Source organism: Eleutherodactylus coqui, chromosome 1 (genome assembly GCF_035609145.1).
Source record: "Eleutherodactylus coqui strain aEleCoq1 chromosome 1, aEleCoq1.hap1, whole genome shotgun sequence".
Classification (NCBI taxonomy): Eukaryota; Metazoa; Chordata; class Amphibia; order Anura; family Eleutherodactylidae; genus Eleutherodactylus; species Eleutherodactylus coqui.
In genome coordinates, this window is record NC_089837.1 from 3,430,777 (window position 1) to 3,451,684 (window position 20,908).

General features: G+C 49.4%; 1 protein-coding gene across 6 annotated transcripts in view; it reads right to left on the reverse strand.

Annotated features, from left to right (window-relative positions):
- The window catches only part of LOC136617363 (zinc finger protein 84-like), a 119,139-nt gene that overhangs the window by 68,711 nt on the left and 29,520 nt on the right, over positions 1-20,908 (reverse strand). The window contains exons 3-6 of one of the 6 annotated variants that reach the window (XM_066594253.1): positions 8,339-8,430; positions 7,739-7,814; positions 7,572-7,663; positions 5,850-5,940 (exon numbers count right to left, since the gene is read on the reverse strand). The exons of 1 other annotated variant lie outside the window; for it this stretch is intronic. In XM_066594253.1, the coding sequence (XP_066450350.1) occupies positions 5,850-5,940; positions 7,572-7,663; positions 7,739-7,814; positions 8,339-8,430 (351 nt within the window). Of the gene's footprint in view, positions 1-5,849; positions 5,941-7,571; positions 7,664-7,738; positions 7,815-7,897; positions 8,053-8,338; positions 9,376-20,908 lie in introns of those variants that run through there. 4 more of the 6 variants (XM_066594255.1, XM_066594251.1, XM_066594252.1 and 1 more) reach the window with 4 other exon arrangements.

Genomic DNA, 20,908 nt, shown 5'->3' on the forward strand with positions numbered 1-20,908 from the left:
CGCAGAAAATGGTTTGCAATGATATATTATGTAAAGGGACCATATTCATATACAATGTTACTAAAAAGAATGTGATGTGTAAGTTTGTAGTTCTCCCCTTACTTATAGGTGTTCCAGAAGATATGCATTTCTGGGTACCTAGATTTAACGGGATTTACATTGATGACCAAAATAGAACTCATGATTTATCATTGTGTGATGATACATTAGAGGGGACCATATGCAAGGTCCAATCGGCTGTTTATGAACCATGCTTATTACAAAATACGATCAATGTATGTGAATGGACTGTGCTGCCACTCACTTTTAAGATGATGGTTGAAATAGCCCCACAGGAGGTATGTTTGGCAAGTAATCAACCTGTTGTACCTGGGATGGTTGTCCCATTTTCAGGATGCTTGCGAAACGTATCTGCACTTGTTTGGGAAAATGAGACCTTTGTGTTATTACCCGAACAAGACAAGACAGTGGCTGTCAATTGGCAACCACTGCCTTTAAATGTGTCAAATTGGGATCTAAATTTGACCAAATTCAAAAAGTTGTTAGAAGACACAGAAGAAGTACAGCAACATATTAAATTGCTTAATAGATCTTTGGCAACGCATATTGTAAGTACTACTGTAATAGCTGGCAAAATTGTAAAGATGGGATCGGCTATTGCTGATGCCACGTCACACCATTGGTATGACATCTTTATGGGTTATTCATCATCTGCACAAACCACTCTTAATTGGCTAATACATCCTGTTTTGGTATTGGCCATAGTTGTAATACTTTTATCGCTATGGAATTGTTTCATGGCATATAAGGTATTCTGTAGAAAACCAAAAGTTTTAATGGTATCATACGGCAAATAGTGAATGATTAAGGACCGATTGTGACACGTATGGGATACGATTGAACTGGATGATTGTGTAATCAAATAACTAGTTGCCGTATGAGTTAACCAGAACTTCAATGAACTAATGACCTGTCTGAATATTCTGCTCAATGCAGAATATTATCGACATATATGGTAAGACAGCAAGAATGACTCATAATATAACACAGATGTGATAACTTCATGGACAAAATATTCAATATATTGTGTTGCCAATCATCTACTACGCATGTCTAGAACCTGAATAGCCATATTAGAATGACGTATATACCCATAACTGCGCAGAAGCAGATATGCCACGTAGTGTAAGAACGGCATAAATAGCAGTGATCTTCAGGGAAGAGTCGGGACTCATCTTGTGGCCGTTAGACGTACCGGCGTACTCCCGGATCCTCTTGACAATCGTACCTGGAGATCCCCCGATTGCGGAGTGATGCTACAATATCCGGTGACGTATTGATGCTTAACTTTGTTACCCATGTGATCTCAATGCCTATATGTTAATTAACTATTTTACTTACATATACTAAAGAGTAAATAAACTTGTGTTTTATATTTGTCTTACCTCAGACTGTGTGCTTAACGGGTATGTTAATGAGGTTAAAAAATTGCCAAAATCTTGAGCAGGTAAGACAAGGAGGGACATTGGTGTGGGTGCAGATTGGGGAGTCCTAGGCCGTGCGTACCTGTGCACACTACTAGTATTGTAACATTATACTAGAGCGAGAAGAGAGACCCCTGGTGGTAGTTTTGATCTACATGTATACATTGACGTCATAGGATAGCCAAGGGGGGTACCTGACAAGTTTTAAAAATTAGAGACCAAGTTAAAACTAGATTCGAGTCCATTTTCCTGATCATTATGGTAAATAAACGTTGACTGGATTAATTATGTTTATTATAATTAGCAGTGGTTTATAAATTATACTAGAGTCGCCTTATAGGGACTAGTCGACCAATAGGACCTACCTCGACTATGACTTTTCAAAATAGAATGGCCTTAGATATGACTTTAGCTAAAAAGGGGAGTGTCTGTAAGATGATAGGGGAGACTTGTTGTACCTACATCCCAGACGACACGTGACCCGCGGGTAAAGACGCAGTTGCCATTAAGAAGCTTACCGCACTAACTAAAAAGAGCTAACTTTTGGGACCAGTACTCGCCATGGATGAGCGGGTGGTAAAGGATCCTGGCACAGACGGGCGTCGCTGTTGTATGTGAACTGATGATTACATTTTCTGTTCTAGTCTGCTGTGTTATCCCCTGTGTCAGAGAGACCTGTGAAACTGATGCTGGAAAAGCCGCTCCCACAATGAGTTTGCTGGATGCATCCCCAGAAGGAGTGGACAAGTCCTACACCCCCTTGAAGACCCTAAATCGAACCTTCAACGCGCTCCAGTTATAGGCTCACGCGCAGAGAACTGTGAAAATCAGATAGAGAGTTAGAGAATAGACATTTTAAGGGGGGATTGTGATAGACATGATGATTAGTTAGTATAAAATGTCTATCGCTTTGTACTAAACTAGACGTATTATGTGTGTTTTGTGACTTCAGCCTAATGTGGAACTCTGCTGCATAAGGAAAGAGTTAAATCACAGTGTTATGTTACTGCTTATGTGTTCATCTTGAGTGTTTTCCCAGTCCTCCCCATCCCCCCCCCACAGGATCTTCTTCAACAAAGAGATATCTACTTTCAGTTTCAGGTTCGAGCACATGTTTGTAAGACAAAGACTTGCTTATACATTGGAGTTGAGAGAAGGTGGGCAGGAAGGAGGGGGGATTCTATATGATCCGACAAATGAGAATCGTATATGTTACTGATGTAACCTGTTGCACGCCCATTGTATACTGTACAATAAAAGGGGCTGTCTGGGTGTCTCTGCCCAGAGAGCCATTTTGGATATGAGACTGATCGCTTGTGTCTAATCTGGTCGATGATGTGTGCACACTATACAATTCGGAAGCTACAAAATACCCCGAAACCTGCTGGAGAAAACCATAATCCAGTTCATGACCTTGCCACCTACACTTTAGGAACATCGCTAACATCCATCTGTTACTGACCACGGACACGCTAAAGACACTTGTGGTCGCCCTCATCCACTCCCTGATACGGTATCCTACCCGCTGATATGCCAGCCTGGGTTGCCCTGGAACTTACCCGCTACCCCTGTCTCTGCGTACATGCCTCACTCCTGGCTAACCCCAGGCGGGCAACTGGGCGGTGGACCCTGCTTTCACTAGGGAACGAGAGGGGGGACTGGAGTACCAAGACAGAACAGGGTAGAATACCGACAGGAAGGGCATATGAAGAAAACCAGCAGGAAATACATGCAGACCGAGGCAGATGGGATAACCTGGCAGAAATAGCAAAAGCTGACAACAGGAGACTGACTGAGGCAGGATGAACAGAAACCAATAACTGGCAGTGAATGGACCCCACTGCCAGCCTAATAAACAGAAGCCTCCGCCCAGGGGTGGAGAGAGGGAGGCGACACCTCCCAGCAGAATCCCAAAACCATGGGCTCGTGCATAGAGCTGCACTCACAGGCGCGCGCGCACATCGCCGCCCAGACCCACGAGCGCGCGCACTGCGCAAACCAGCCACCCGCGCGCCCGACAGCCAGACAACCAGCCGGGGGATGCGCCCCGGCCGTGGGACCCAGCGCCCCGTTGCCCCGAGAGGACCCGCAGCCGCCGCATGTTAACACTCCCGACTCGACTACCGCAACTTGCTTGTCATGTTGGCTTGTCACGCGGCGCTTGCCAGGCTCCCTCCCTGGGGGACACACGTAGCCAAGGCCAGAGCAGCGCTGGGCCTCATCTGGACACACCTTGGAAGGGGATGCCCAATAAACTGGGGAAAAGAGGTTGAAGGGTTTGTCACATGTGCTGCCACCGTTCCGGTTACCACCCCCCCCCCCCTCCCGGCATGACCATTGGCAGGGAGAATAAATGAGCCACAGACAGTTTAAGTACCTCAGGTCCCCGGGAACGGTCAGGGCCTGGAAACAACTTTACTGACAACTTCACTTAAGTATTACAAGGCATAAATTCACAAGATGCTCAGGGAGGAAACTGAGGATGACAGCGGTCCTGCAGGCCAAGTTACCTGTCAGGTACCGCTCCTGGATGGGGAACACTCCGGAGGAGGATAGGGGTACTCCACAGACTCTCGGTCAGAGAAGCACCTCCACTCAGCGGGACTCAGACTTCAATACGCTTAACTGGGAAACCCAGATGATTCGGTACCTCTGCGCCAGGCCTCGACACACTGAACTGGCGCTCCGCTCACTCTCTCTCTTCCAGGAAAACCTTTCCTCTTCCTCCATTTTTAACACATGAGGGCAGAAGGTGCCTCTGTGCTTTCTCTAGCAGCTCTGGAAGATGGCAGACTCCTTCCCACTCTCAGGCACTCACATTTATACCTTCTCTCACACCTCGTGACAGGATAACATCGATACATTTACAGACAGGCAGCTCATGCTCTGCAGACATTAACCCATCACATGCTGCAGCTGTGCAATACAAACAACAGAGTGACAAGACATTACATGTATGACTTTATGGAGGGGGCCAGGAAGGTATGTACGGGGCCACTACATCCCCTCTCAATCCATATTAATTGCGGTAGCTAGACTCCTCTTCCTATCCAGACGCTTCTCAGATGCCTCTGCACTATGCCAGCCTCTGCACTACACCAGCCTCTGCACTACGCCAGCCTCTGCACTACGCCAGCCTCTGCACTACGCCAGCCTCTGCACTATGCCAGCCTCTGCACTGGCTGCCCATGTATTACAGAACTCAATTTAAACTCCTCACCCTCACTCATAGAGATTTCCATGGTGCCGCCCCACTGTACATCATCTCCCTCCTGTTCGTACACCACCCAGGCTGCACGCTGCGCTCTGCCAATATACTCAGGCTAGAGGTCCCCCTTATAAGAACCTGACACGCTCGCCTCCAGGACTCCACCAGAGCAGCACCGACCCTATGGAACGTTCCAAGCAGGTGTGGGGTCCTAGACTAATGATGTATACTAATGGACGGCGCATCAGGCAGTCAGAGAAGCTGGGGGGCTAACCTGTTCTCTCTCCAGGCCTGGAGGGCCGCTCCAATAGGTAACACTCAGTCACTATATAGGGGTACTATACCATGTATAGTATTAGCTCAGGCTGACGCTCCCTACAGACTCGGCCGCGGCTCCGAGCCGCCGCTCCCTACAGACTCGGCCGCGGCTCCGAGCCGCCGCTCCCTACAGACTCGGCCGCGGCTCCGAGCCGCCGCTCCCTACTGACTCGTCCGCGGCTCCGAGCCGCCGCTCCCTACAGACTCGTCCGCGGCTCCGAGCCGCCGCTCCCTACTGACTCGTCCGCGGCTCCGAGCCGCCGCTCCCTACTGACTCGTCCGCGGCTCCGAGCCGCCGCTCCCTACTGACTCGTCCGCGGCTCTGAGCCGCTGCTCCCTACAGACTCGGCCGCGGCTCCCTGCTGCCGCTCCCTACAGACTTGGCTGTCACTCCCCGTATCCAAAATATACTCACCGCGCCATTCTGGTGGTCCGGTACCGCAGAATCTGACCGGTGACGTCTCGTATACCGGCCACGTGGGCTTCTAATGTAGAACTCACTGATGACATCCCTGCCCGGCCTCTACTGGCTGCAGCGGTCACCTGGGTCATCAACCTACATGACCGCTGCTGCGGATGTAAGCAGAGGACCAGAGCGACGGCGGAGGAGCAGCGGGAGGTAAGTGTGTGTGCTGTTATATTACACACACCTCGGCCCCCCACTGCCACTAATGTTATAGTATGCCAAGAAACACTAAGTGATGGATCTGCATATACTCAGATCCTGGAGATTAGTGCCGCTGACCATCACCGCTGCTCAGCCCCAAGTACCGAGACTAAGCCCAATACATGACCGGAGCAACCAAACCTTAAGGAATCCCCAGCTCATCATCACCTACCTGCAGGAACGTCCTCCTCCACCTCACTCTTCCACGGGTGATCGCCCCTCCTCCTCTCTTCTTCTACCTCCACTTTAATATCATCTTCACCCTGATGTGTCATATGGAAGAATTCAGTACAATATGGTGGAGCGGTCGGGAAATCTAACCGACCGCCGAAATGTATGTCTGCAGGAGGAGAGAGCTCCACCCCCTATATAGAGAGAGCTCCACCCCCTATATAGAGAGAGCTCCACCCCTACATAGAGCAGTACCAGAGAGCTCCACCCCCTATATAGAGCATGACCAGAGAGCTCCACCCCCCATATAGAGCAGGACCAGAGAGCTCTACATAGAGCAGGGGCAGAGAGCTCCATCTCCCTTTTGTACAGAAGGACCAGAGAGCTCCACCCCCTATATAGAGCAGGACCAGAGAGCTCCACCCCCTATATAGAGCAGGGGCAGAGAGCTCCACCCACAATATAGAGCAGGACCATAACTCCACCCCCTATATAGAAGAAAGAGCTCCACCCCCTATATAGAGCAGGACCAGAGAGCTCCACCCCCTATATAAAGCAGGAGCAAAGAGCTCCACCCCTATAAAGCTCAGAAAGCTCCGTCCTCTATAATGAGCAGTAGCACAGAGCTTTACTCCCTTTATATAGCAGGACCACCCTCTTATAAAGAGCAGGACCAAAGTGCTCCACCCCACTATATAGAGTAAGAGCAGACATCCCCACCCCCTATATAGAGCAGGAGCAAAGAACCCCAACCCCTATATAGAGCAGGAGCAAAGAGCCCCATCCCTATATAGAGCAACACCATAAAGCTCCACCCCCTATATAGAGCAGAACCAAAGTACTCCATCGCATTTTATAGAGCAGGAACAAAGACCTCCGCCCTCTTTTATAGAGCAGGACCAAACAGCTTCACTGTCCTATATAGAGCAGGACCCTATAGCTTCACCCCCTATATAGAGCAGGAGTAGAGAGCTCCACCCCCTATATAAAAGCAGGAAAAGAGAGCTCCACCACTTTGAAGAACAGGAGCAAAGAGCTCCATACCCACAAAGAGAAGGAGCAAAGAGCTCTACTTCTTATATAGAGCAGGACCAAATAGGTGCACTGTTCTATATAGAGCAGGATGAAAGTACCCCATCACCCTTTATAGATCAGGAGAAGAAAGCGCCCCCCCCATGTAGAGAAGGACAAATGAGGTCTTCCTGTATAAAGAGCAGACCCAAAGAATTATACCCCCTGTATAGAGAAGAAACAGAGAGCTTCATCCCCTACAAAGAGCAGAACCAAAGAGCTCTACCATCCTATATAGAGCAGGACTAAAGAGCTCTACCATCCTATATAGAGCAGGACTAAAGAGCTCTACCATCCTATATAGAGCAGGACTAAAGAGCTCTACCATCCTATATAGAGCAGGACTAAAGAGCTCCACCCCCTATATAGAGCAGGACTAAAGAGCTCCACCCCCTATATAGAGCAGGACTAAAGAGCTCCACCCTCCTATATAGAGCAGGAACAAATAACTCCACCCCTTTATAGAGCAAAAACAGAGAGCCCCGCCCTATAAAGAACAAGAGCAAACAGGTCCTCCCTTTATAGAAAGCAGGTCCAGAGGGCTCCAACCCCCCATAGAGAGCAGCAGCAGAGAGCTCACCTTCCTATACAGAGCAGTGGCAAATAGCTGCACCCTCTACACAGCTATATCATAGGGCACAGCACCATCTACCTGCTGGTTCTCCGGGACATCTTCCTTTGTACAGTCCTGGGAATACGGAGGACGGGGACATCTTTCTGGTGGGTTTTCCCTGCCGGCTCCATCTATGGAGATACACAGTGATGGAATAGCAGATGACGGGTGTATCTAGGTGACCCCAATGAGTCTCCAGTCCTTACACTGCTGATCAGCCCTTATATCCGGCTCTTCTGCTTCATCTTTAATCTCAACCTTAATGTCCATCAGATTTCCACCCTAAACAGAAAAGAAGAATGTAAAATGCTCTTTGGTTCCATCACTTTATGGTCAGATCCTGGTGAGTCCTCAGCGCCATCTACCTGCTGGTTCTCCGGGACATCTTCCTTCAGAGCAGGACCAGAGAGCTCCACCCACTATACAGTGCAGGACCAGAGAGCTACTCCCCTATATAGAGCAGGACCAAAGAGCTCCACCCCTTATAGAGAGGCGGACCAGAGAGACCCACCCCCTGTATAGAGCAGGACCACAGAGCTCCACCCCCTATATAGAGCAGGACCACAGAGCTCCACCCCTATATAGAGCAGGACCAGAAAGCCCCGCCCCCTATATAGAGCAGGACTACAGAGCTCCACCCCCTATATAGAGCAGGACCAGAGAGCTCCACCCCCCTATATAGAGCAGGAGGAAAGAGCTCCACAGCCTATATACAGCAGGACCACATAGCTCCACCCCCTATATAGAGCAGGACCACAGAGCTCCACCCCCTATATAGATGTACTAAAGGGCTCAGCACCATCTACCTGCTGGTTCTCCAGCACATCATCTTCAGGACGGTCTTGGGAATACGGAGGACGGGGACATCTCTCTGGTGGGTTTCTCCTCCCGGCTCCATCTGTGGAGACACACAGTGATGGAATAGATTATACATCCAGAATGTAGGTGACTTCATACCTGCCACCTCTTACCTGGTGACCCCGTGGGCGGGAACCCCTCCATCATGGCGGCCGTATACACATCCTGCCAGCCCTCTACAAACTCCCACTCTTACCTGGTGACCCCGTGGGCGAGAGCCCCTCCAGCATGGCGGCCGCGTACACATCCCACCGCCCCTCTACATACTCCCACTCCTCTTACCTGGTGACCCCGCCTCCAGCATGGCGGCCACGTACACATCCCTCTACATACTCCCACTCCTCTTACCTGGTGACCCCGCCTCCAGCATGGCGGCCGCGTACACATCCCCCCGGCCCTCTACATACTCCCACTCCTCTTACCTGGTGACCCCGCCTCCAGCATGGCGGCCCCGTACACATCCCTCTACATCCCCCCACTCCTCTTACCTGGTGACCCCGCCTCCAGCATGGCGGCCCCGTACACATCCCGCCGGCCCTCTACATCCTCCCACTCGTCTTACCTGGTGACCCCGCCTCCAGCATGGCGGCCGCGTACACATCCCGCCGGCCCTCTACATACTCCCACTCCTCTTACCTGGTGACCCCGCCTCCAGCATGGCGGCCCCGTACACATCCCTCTACATACTCCCACTCCTCTTACCTGGTGGCCCCGCCTCCAGCATGGCGGCCGCGTACACATCCCGCCGGCCCTCTACATACTCCCCCTCCTCTTACCTGGTGACCCCGCCTCCAGCATGGCGGCCCCGTACACATCCCTCTACATCCTCCCACTCCTCTTACCTGGTGACCCCGCCTCCAGCATGGCGGCCGCGTACACATCCCGCCGCCCCTCTACATACTCCCACTCCTCCATGGAGAAATAGACGGCCACATCCTGACACCTTATAGGAACCTGACAACACAATATCCAGTCATCAGCCAGAGCCCCCCGCTAGAATGTCCCCCCACATTCCCCGCAGTCACCTCTCCTGTCAGCAGCTCCGTCATCTTGTTGGTGAGTTCTAGAAGCTTCTGGATCAGGGAGTGAGGATGGATGATGGGAGTCGCTGTCTTCTTCACTGCTGTGTACTCCTGTGGATGGAGGGAGACGCTCAGGGATGGCACAAATACAAGACAGATGGGAGGAATGGAGGGAAGTTCACCTCTCCGGTCAGCAGGTAGATGATCTCCCAGGTGACGGCTAATATCCTTCCGCTCATCTCCGTGCCGTCCATCGGGGCCTGAGGAGAGAGAGGTCACAGGGTACCGGCTGATAACAGAGAGCGCAACCCCTGTACTGCTGTATATATATATATATCCTCTGATACCGGCTGATAACAGAGAGCGCAACCCCTGTACTGCTGTATAAATATCCTCTGATACCGGCTGATAACAGAGAGCGCAACCCCTGTACTGCTGTATATATATATATATATCCTCTGATACCGGCTGATAACAGAGAGCGCAACCCCTGTACTGCTGTGTATATATATATATATATATATATATATATATATATTCTCTGGTACCGGCTGATAACAGAGAGCGCAACCCCTTTACTGCTGTATATATATATATATCCTCTGATACCGGCTGATAACAGAGAGCACAACCCCTGTACTGCTGTATATATATCCTCTGATACCGGCTGATAACAGAGAGCGCAACCCCTGTACTGCTGTGTATATATATCCTCTGATACCGGCTGATAACAGAGAGCGCAACCCCTGTACTGCTGTATATATATATATATATATATATATATATATATATATATATATATATATATCTATCCTCTGATACCGGCTGATAACAGAGAGCGCAACCCCTGTGCTGCTGTATATATATATCCTCTGATACCGGCTGATAACAGAGAGCACAACCCCGATGTCAGCTTACTGTACTGCTGTGTATATATATCCTCTGATACTAGCTGATAACAGAGAGCAACCTCCGATGTCAGCTTACTGTACTGCTGTGTGTGTGTATATATATATATATCCTCTGATTCTGCCTGATAACAGAGAGAACAACCCCGATGTCAGCTTACTGTACTGCTGTATATATATATCCTCTGATACCGGCTGATAACAGAGAGCAACCCGATGTCAGCTTACCGTACTGCTGTAAATATATATCCTCTGATACCGTCTGATAACAGAGAGCACAACCCCCATGTCAGCTTACTGTACTGCTGTATATATATATATCCTCTGATATCGGCTGATAACAGAGAGAACAAGCCCTGATGTCAGCTTACTGTACTGCTGGATATATATAGCCTCTGATACCAGCTGATAACAGAGAGCACAACCCCGATGACAGCTTACCGTATTGATATATATATACATCCTTTGATACCGGCTGATAACAGGGAGCAACTCCGATATCAGCTTATTGCACTGCTGTACATATATATCCTCTGATACCGGCTGATAACAGAGAGCGCAACCCCTGTACTGCTGTGTATATATATCCTCTGATACCAGCTGATAACAGAGAGCGCAACCCCCATGTCAGCTTACTGTACTGCTGTATATATATATATCCTCTGATACCGGCTGATAACAGAGAGCGCAACCCCCATGTCAGCTTACTGTACTGCTGTATATATATATCGTCTGTTACCGGCTGATAACAGAGAGCACACCCCAGATGTCAGCTTACTGTACTGCTGTGTGTATATATATCCTCTGATACCGGCTGATAACAGAGAGAACAACCCTCATGTCAGCTTATCGTACTGCTGTATATATATATATATCCTCTGATACCGGCTGACAACAGAGAGAACAACCCCCATGTCAGCTTACTGTACTGCTATATATATATATCCTCTGATACTGGCTGATAACAGAGAGCGCACCCCCCCCATGTCAGCTTACTGTACTGCTGTATATATATATCATCTGTTACCGGCTGATAACAGAGAGCACAACCCAGAAGTGAGCTTACTGTACTGCTATATATATATATATATATATATATATATATATATATATATATATACACATACATACATACACACACTTATGTATCCTCTGATACCGGCTGATAACAGAGAGCACAACCCCCATGTCCCCTTACCGTACTGCTGTATGTATATATCTTCTGATACCGGCTGATAACAGAGAGAGAACAGGACCTGCTCTCAGTAGACTGCAGGAGCTGAAGGACCTGTGATGACATCAGTGTCATGTGATCAGTGGGCGGGGCAGGTCTGGTGAGGTGGGCGGGGTGTGATGACAGTTGGTGTCCTGTTAGCCCCGCGCACACCAATCATGTGATTGTTCTCAGTAATCTTGTAGATATGAGACCTTTTATGTCCCAGCATCCTCCAGCCCTACTCAGGGGGCTTCCTCAGGCATATGGAGTAGATCAGAAGAGGCGTATATATATATACACACACATATATACATATATACAGACATAGACATACAAGGCAGACGTGGGGGGGTTATTTAGCACACAACAGGATGACCAGGGAATAAATACTTAATTAGTCCACTGATAAAGATGTGACAGTTGGTACTACTGTATCTTGTCTCCACCACAAGTTCGGGTGGAGACCTAGTGATGGGCTGTATCCGCCCAGAAGTTACTACTTACAAGGTCCTAGCAGCGTGTGTGGTGAGTTATGGTTGGGATGGAGAGTTAGGTTCACTGTTAGGCTTACATTATTAGCTGTAACTGCTTCAGGTGAGAGCGGCGGCCGCAGTAACTTAACCCTAACCCTCACCCTCCATCCATTCCAGCCAAAAGCTATTGCCCACACTGCTAGGACCTTGACGTCCGTGTCACCTCATCTCTCCTCCAGCCTCTACTGAATGGCAGCCAAGCTGTTGGTAGCCATTAAGAGAGAGCAGCCCCCACTTTAGCGGTGCAGGAGGACGACATGAGCAGCTATGAGCGCAGGAACCGTGACCGGACAACGGAGAACGGGGGTGTGAGTGGCAAGAGCCGTGACGGGAGACTGGAGGACCGCAGGACAAGGGCGAGCAGCAGCGGGTTGACTGACAGGAGCCTGGAGGGCCAGGAGTCCGTACATGACTGGAGGCGTGAGGGGAGAGAGGAAGACCAGAGCACAAGCGTTAGCGATGGGGTCACTGAACACAGCCAGCGGGGACAAGGCACAGTGGTGGAGGGGTGAGTGAGGAGTAGGAAGCACAGTAAGCAGCCAATCAGGAACTGGGGGCGTCACCTGGCTGTCAAGCAGCCTAACCCCTGTCTACACCCATCACTTCCAGTGGTGACAAGATACAACAGTACCATGACAGTTTTTTGGTGTCTAGATTGGTATAAAGGCCCTTTTAGACTGGGTTATTATCGTTCCAGATGTTCCGGCTCCCGCTGAGTTTTGAACGATGATCGTTCCATGTAAAAGCAGGAAGTGACTGAGCGAGCGTCAGCATGCCTGAAAACCGAACGACAAGCCAGTCAGTGTAACCAGCAATCAGTAGTGAGCGGCCGCTGCTAACACTGAATGGAAGCGGGCGGTGGAGAAAACTCTCCTTCAGCCGCCTCCCTGGGGGCTGCACTGTCGGCGATCCTCATCCTGTGTAACAGCACCGCAGCGAGGTCACACGGGGGTGAGTGTCCGGCCTCGTTAGCCTCACAGCTCGTCCCGTGTAAAAGAACCTTATCACATCCGTGCAGCACAAGAGCGCCACACCCAACACAGTCACAGGGTAGCGTTTACACGGAACACAAAAAGAATACAGCAAGCAAGGCAGCTCAGTCAGCACCACTGCAGGGAAATAGGGAGCCCCTGCCTAAAAGCAGAGTCATTGTCCCGATAAGGACAGCCCCGCTGTCTTCAACTGGGCCCTGACTGTCCCTGACAGGAACCCCTGGAGAGCTGCGCTGACACAGGAAAGCAAAAACACCAGTACCTAACTGAATAGGAAGCTTTACACCCAGGCGAGAGGCTCCAAGCTACATCAACCGCTCCTCCAGAGAACTGCACAAACAGCAAGGGGGAAAAGGAAGGGGTAGGTATATAAAGCACCCCACACCTGCTGATAGGTAGAGCAGCTAGAGAACCCCAAACCCTCTCTCCAGGTATAACACATTGGTAGCATACAAATATGCAGCATACTGGAGATAGCAGCCGGCAACCTTTGCACAATGTGCATTAACCCAAGTCCTGCATAGTAGCAGGGTGACAGGTCTGTCCCTGCATCGTGGCCACCATGCCACAACATCGTCATGACCATCAAGCCGCGACAGGCCTTTAAGGGGTCACCAGGCCTGCGTGTTATCTCTACTATAGAATTCTCATATTCTCCACTGATGCCAGAACCTGCCTCTGAGGTTCAGTCGGGTCTTGAGAGTCAATGATGGTTGTAGAATTGTTCTCCCCAATTCTTCTGTAACTTTGGGATCTGAAGTTACCTTTTTATAGTAACTTTCATATGTTGTATGTTGTGTCCGTGACTAGAACGATGCTCGGCCGCAGGGAATTCCATCCTTCTCTCTGTAATTGTGTGGTGATGAAATCTCATCTCTGCTCCAAGTTTTTTCTTTGTTTCCCCACATATCTCCTGCATGTAGCCCACGTATGTAGCTCAAGCATGTAGCTCACGCATATAGCCCACACATGTAGCTCACGCATGTAGCGGTCAAGTGCTGTGTTTTTATTTTTATTCCCTCACTCTGTCTCCTCGCGATGTGTCTCCACCCATTCGCTATGCATTGTGTATAGACTGTGCTGCATACGCTGCCCATAGTAGAACATCGGGATCATGCTGCCCATAGTAGATTACCAAGCTTACGCCACCCGGTACAGCATGCTGCCATCTGTTTCTCACACACGTGAATGGATCAGTGAAAGTCCATTTACTTTTTTCACCGTGCATGACAAGTGGTGAGGACATGAGGCCTTAAGGAGAGCCCCTAGGACAGTGGTGGCGAATCTATGGCCCGCCTGTAAGAGATGCTACTCCTTACTACGGTAGTACAACAAGATTAGGGTGACCAGATATTCCGATTTAGGCAGTGCAGTTCCTACTTTGGGACTCTATGTCCCGTTGTCCCCAGCGTGCCTAAGTGACAGAGTCTTTCCGGATGTGGGGTCATCATGAAGATGATTACTAACCGGGGTGCCATGGCTCCCCAGCTGGTGATCACTCAGACATGCTGTTGCAAGTGCACAAACCGACGTCTTTGTGTGCATCCGGAATCCTCCTCCCCCGACCTCTCCTCCTTGGCTCGGCAGGAGGAGAGGAGAAGGGAGGAGTCGTCCGGGCACATTTACTTCTGCCCGCAGCAGCACCGATCCTAGCACTTGGATGACAAGCAGGAGGTATGTATATAGGTCTCAGAGGGCACTATTACTACTGTTAGTGTAGCAATAAAGATTGCTAAAAAGCGTCTTTAGGTTTACAAACTAATTGTTTACATTTGAGCTCAAAGCAGCTTGCAGAACGCACAGGCATTGGATGGGATTGAAAGTCATCATGTTTCTTCCAGTAACAAGCAGCAGTATATATACAAAGACATTTACTATGAGGCTAGAACACGCCTCACTTGTAAGAATTACAATTTACTAGAATTCGTTTATTATCATTGGTTGGTAAACCTGAACAGGAAAATTAATATCTTCATTGTCAAGCAGACTTCTCTCAAGTGGAAGGAACTATGTGTAATAGGCTTCTCAAGACACAATGTACAAAACGTATAAACAATAAGATATAAGTCCTTCCCAAGAAACAAGTTGTGCTGACATGAGACTACCAGTCTGGATATTTTATCTCCGCAGCATAGGACAAAATCCCTATGCAAAATTCTTGTTAAAGGAAAAACACAATGACACGACAGAGACAGAGGCGTAGAAGATGGAAGACGGATGCAGAATGTTGGTTCATTCACCTGAATAATATACCCTTCACAGGTGGACTAGCTACAGTTATATTTTATTACATTGATTAAAAAACCATATGTGGGGTAAAAGGACACAATTGTGAACAGAAATCATACATAACACTTATAAGCAGCGCCAGGTGCTGTGACAACCACCGCTATGACCATGAGGTGCTGTGACAACCACCGCTATGACCATGAGGAGCTATGACAACCACCGCTATGACCATGAGGTGCTGTGACAACCACCGCTATGACCATGAGGAGCTGTGACAACCACCGCTATGACCATGAGGTGCTGTGACAACCACCGCTATGACCATGAGGTGCTGTGACAACCACCGCTATGACCATGAGGAGCTGTGACAACCACCGCTATGACCATGAGGAGCTGTGACAACCATCGCTATGACCATGAGGAGCTGTGACAACCATCGCTATGACCATGAGGTGCTGTGACAACCACCGCTATGACCATGAGGTGCTGTGACAACCACCGCTATGACCATGAGGTGCTGTGACAACCACCGCTATGACCATGAGGTGCTGTGACAACCACCGCTATGACCATGAGGAGCTATGACAACCACCGCTATGACCATGAGGTGCTATGACAACCACCGCTATGACCATGAGGTGCTGTGACAACCACCGCTATGACCATGAGGTGCTGTGACAACCACCGCTATGACCATGAGGTGCTGTGACAACCACCGCTATGACCATGAGGAGCTATGACAACCACCGCTATGACCATGAGGTGCTATGACAACCACCGCTATGACCATGAGGTGCTGTGACAACCACCGCTATGACCATGAGGTGCTGTGACAACCACCGCTATGACCATGAGGTGCTGTGACAACGACCGCTATGACCATGAGGTGCTGTGACAACCACCGCTATGACCATGAGGTGCTGTGACAACCACCGCTATGACCATGAGGAGCTGTGACAACCATCGCTATGACCATGAGGAGCTATGACAACCACCGCTATGACCATGAGGTGCTGTGACAACCACCGCTATGACCATGAGGTGCTGTGACAACCACCGCTATGACCATGAGGTGCTGTGACAACCACCGCTATGACCATGAGGTGCTGTGACAACCACCGCTATGACCATGAGGTGCTGTGACAACCACCGCTATGACCATGAGGAGCTATGACAACCACCGCTATGACCATGAGGTGCTGTGACAACCACCGCTATGACCATGAGGTGCTGTGACAACCACCGCTATGACCATAAGGTGCTGTGACAACCACCGCTATGACCATGAGGTAGCAACTATGACTTGGATACTTCACTATTTAATAGATTTTCAGTAGGGATGAGCGAGCATACTCGGTAAAGCCCTACTCGTCCGAGTAATGTGCTTTATCCGAGTATCTCTCTGCTCGTCCTGAAAGATTCGGGGCGCTCCGCTGCTGACAGGTGAGTTGCGGCGGGGAGCAGGGGAGAGCGGGCGGGAGAGAAGGAGAGAGAGATCTCCCCTCCGTTCCTCCCCGCTCTCCCCTGCAGCTCCCCGCTCCGCGGCGCTCCCCGAATCTTTCAGGACGAGCAGACAGATACTCGGATAAAGCACATTACTCGGACGAGTAGGGCTTTACCGAGTACGTTCGCTCATCTCTAATTTTCAGTACTAGAAGATCCAACAGCCTAAGGTCTCTGGTGTTGTAGTTATGTGGGGTACATAGATGGTCTATAGCTGATCGTGTGGCAAGATGACTATTGCTCATAGCTTATAGCATACACGAGGACATCAATAATTATGGACCGGAGCGTTTCTCTTGAGGTCACAGAACATCAGGGATCCCCAATAGACCTCAATAAGTGAATTTAATGATATAATGTCATTGGTAGAGTCAATGTACAAGGAGCGCAGTGCAAGCTGCCACAATTATATCAGTTACCTAATGCATACCTCTCCACCCACATACCAGATGGCTAGGCATTAGTAGAGGGTGTGGGTTGTGACAGCTTAGTGTGCTTTATTCCAACACAGTCAGGAAACCAATATCGGAGTACCATAACTCCCCAGTAGGTCTTCTACGGAAGTTTAACCAGATTCTGTAGTTTCCCTCTGTTGGACAAAAAGGGGTTAAGATGAGCTACAAAGAGGCAGTTAGCAAATAGCCCTGCTGGCCCCAGCACCATGCTAACAACTATCCTGTCCAAGAGCCAGTGAACCATACTATTCCTGCCTGTACGAAGCCTTGTGGGGGGGAGATAAAGTCAATTTACTAGAACTGATGACTGTCTTAGCATTACTGTCATTCATGCTCAGAACCTACAACCTCGCCCTCCACCACGCCAAACAAGTCTATTTCACCTCTCTAGTCTCCTCATTATCGCACAACCCTAAACGGCTCTTTGATACTTTTCCCTCCCTTCTCAGCCCTAAACCGCAGCCCCCGGTGACGGATCTCAGTGCTGTAGAGCTGGCTGCCTACTTCAAAAAGAAAATTGATGACATCCGTCAGGAAATAACTTCCCAATCCCAGACTAGCCCTGACCCTAGTCTTGTCAGCCCTGCATCTAGTTCCTGCTCACTGTCTGTACTCAGACCAACAGAGGAAGAAGTCTCCAAATTGCTCTTCTCTGCTCGCCCCACCACCTGCGCTAGCGACCCCCTCCCCTCACACATCCTCCGTTCCCTCTCCCCTCACACCTCCTCCGTTCCTTCTCCCCAGTGGTCATCTCCCATCTCACCACTATATTCAACCTCTCTCTGACCTCTGGCATCTTTCCCTCTTTCAAACACGCCATCATATCCCCACTGCTAAAGAAGCCAACTCTGGACGCGACTGATGCTGCCAACTACTGACCCATCTCAAACCTCCCCTTCATCTCCAAACTACTAGTACGGCTGGTTTACTCCCACCTTGTAAGCTACCTATCAGAGCACTCTCTCCTAGACCCCCTACAGTCTGGCTTTCGACCTCAACACTCGACAGAAACTGCCCTTACAAGGGTATCCAATGACCTACTGACAGCCAAATCGAGGGGCGATTACTCCCTACTGATCCTCCTCGACCTCTCCGCAGCATTTGACACTGTTGACCACAAACTCCTCCTCAGTATGCTACGCTCCATTGGCCTAAAGGACATTGCCCTCTCCTGGTTCTCCTCCTACCTATCTGACCGCTCTTTCAGTGTCTCCTTTGCTGGATCCACCTCCCCTCCTCTTCTCCTTGCTGTTGGGGTCCCCCAGGGCTCAGTCCTCGGCCCCCTCCCCTCCTCTTCCCCTTGCTGTTGGGGTCCCCCAGGGCTCGGTCCTCGGCCCTCTTCTTTTCTCTATCTACACAGCCCCTATTGGACAAACCATCAGGAGATTTGGCCTCCAATACCACCTGTATGCTGATGACACCCAGCTATACACCTCTTCCCGTGACATCTCTGCACCTTTACTCCAAAACATCACTAACTGTCTGTCCGCTGTCTCTGACACCATGTCCTCTCTGTACCTAAAACTAAACCTCTCTAAAACTGACTTACTGGTATTTCCACCCTCCACTAACCGACCTCCTCCTGACATCTCCATCTCAGTGTGTGGCGCCACCATAACTGCTAGACAACATGCCCGCTGCCTTGGGGTCATATTTGACTCTGATCTCTCATTTACCCCCTACATCCAATCTCTCGCCCGAACATGTCAGCTGCACCTCAAGAATATCGCAAGAATCCATTTTTTTTTCACTGTAGACACGCTAAAAACACTTACTGCCGCCCTCATCCACGCACGGCTCGATTATTACAACTCGTTGCTGATCGGTCCCCCCGCACCAGACTCTACCCTCTCCAATCCATCCTGAATGCGGCAGCCAGGCTCATATTCCTGTCCAGCCGCTACTCGGACGCCTCTGCCCTGTGCCGGTCACTGCACTGGCTGCCCGTTAAATACAGAATTCAATTTAAACTCGCTACCTTCATCCACAAAGCCCTCCACAGCGCAGCGCCCCCCTATATTGTATCCCTCATCCACAGCGCAGCGCCCCCCTATATCACCTCCCTCATCTCAATACATCAACCAGCCCGGGCTCTCCGCTCTGCTACCGAAACCAGACTGAGCGCCCCTTTAATGCGAACTTCTCATTCCCGCCTCCAAGACTTCTCCAGAGCAGCACCGGTCCTCTGGAACGCACTACCAAAGGCTACCCGGGCAATCCAGGACTCGCAGAACTTCAGGCGTGCTCTAAAAACGCACCTCTTCAGGGAGGCATACCGCATTCCCTAAACAAACCCCTCTGTACCCCCCTGATAACATGCTCCCTGACCTACTGACTGCAATCCCTGCTAGCCATCATAAACCGCTCCTGCAGTCATACTGCTTCTGCCGTCACACGGCTAAATGTCTGACCATTGTCTATGAGTATAACATCCCTCACTCTCCACCCCCCATACCGTGCCCATCTCCACCCCGCCATACAGTGCACATCTCCAGCCCCTTTACCTTCTGTATCCCCCCATTACTTGTAGTATGTAAGCTGGTTGGAGCAGGACCCGCACCCCTACATCAGCTGATTACTATGTAACCGTGGTTCTGTAATGTTTGTACTTCTGTCTTTCTGTATCCCCCTGTCTATGTAAGCGCTGCGGAACATGTTGGTGCTATACAAATAAAGTTTTTTATTATTATTATTACTGTCTGACCCTATTCATTAGAAGGCTAATACTGGGAATCCCTGATGTTCTGTGACCGTCAGAGAAACGCGTTGCTCATATTTATTGATTTCCTTGTGTATGCTATAAGCTATGAGCAATAGTCATCTTGCCACATGATCAGCTATAGACCATCTATTTACCCCACATAAACTACAACACTAGAGACGTTAGGCTGTTTGATCTTCTAGGATCTATGAAAGATGTATACAAGATGGATTCACTACACTAACACTACTAAGGCCACTGTGAGGGTCACTATTTATACTGGGGCCGATATAGAGGAAATAATTACTACTGGACCACTGTGGGGGAGACTATTAGTGCGGGGGCCAGTATAGGGGACACTATTACTACAGAGGCAACTGAAGGGGTCACTCTTACTACTGGGGTTAATATATCTTTCCAATTTATCAAATGGAAAAAGGGGGAAATATCTAAAAAATAATATAATGGGGTCTGCAGAAACTGTAGGACAAGTGTCAGAAAGGCTAAAGCTGATAATGAATTGAGGCTTGGAACAGAGGCCAAAAGCAATAAAAAAGGATTTTGGGGGTCAAAAGCAAAAGAAAAGTCAAAGATGCTATTGGATGCTTACAAGATGAAAATGGTGAATTGGTTAAAAATGATGTTGAGAAGGCTGAACTTTTAAATTCCTATTTTGTACCTGTTTTCTCTCAGAAAGTAGATGGGACATCAAGCAGAGAGATGGTGAGGGAACACTTAAATGAATTCAAGTCTCAAGGTCCAAATGAATTACATCCTAGGATACTAAAGGAAGCAGCGGAGGAAACTGCTGAACCACTCAACATAATTCCTGGAGAACAGGAGAAGTCCCAGAAGATTAGAAAAGGGCAAATGTTGTCCCTATCTTAAGAAAAAGAGAAGAAGGTGGATCCAGGAAACTACAGGCCTGTGAGTCTGACTTCTATACTGAGAAAGATCTC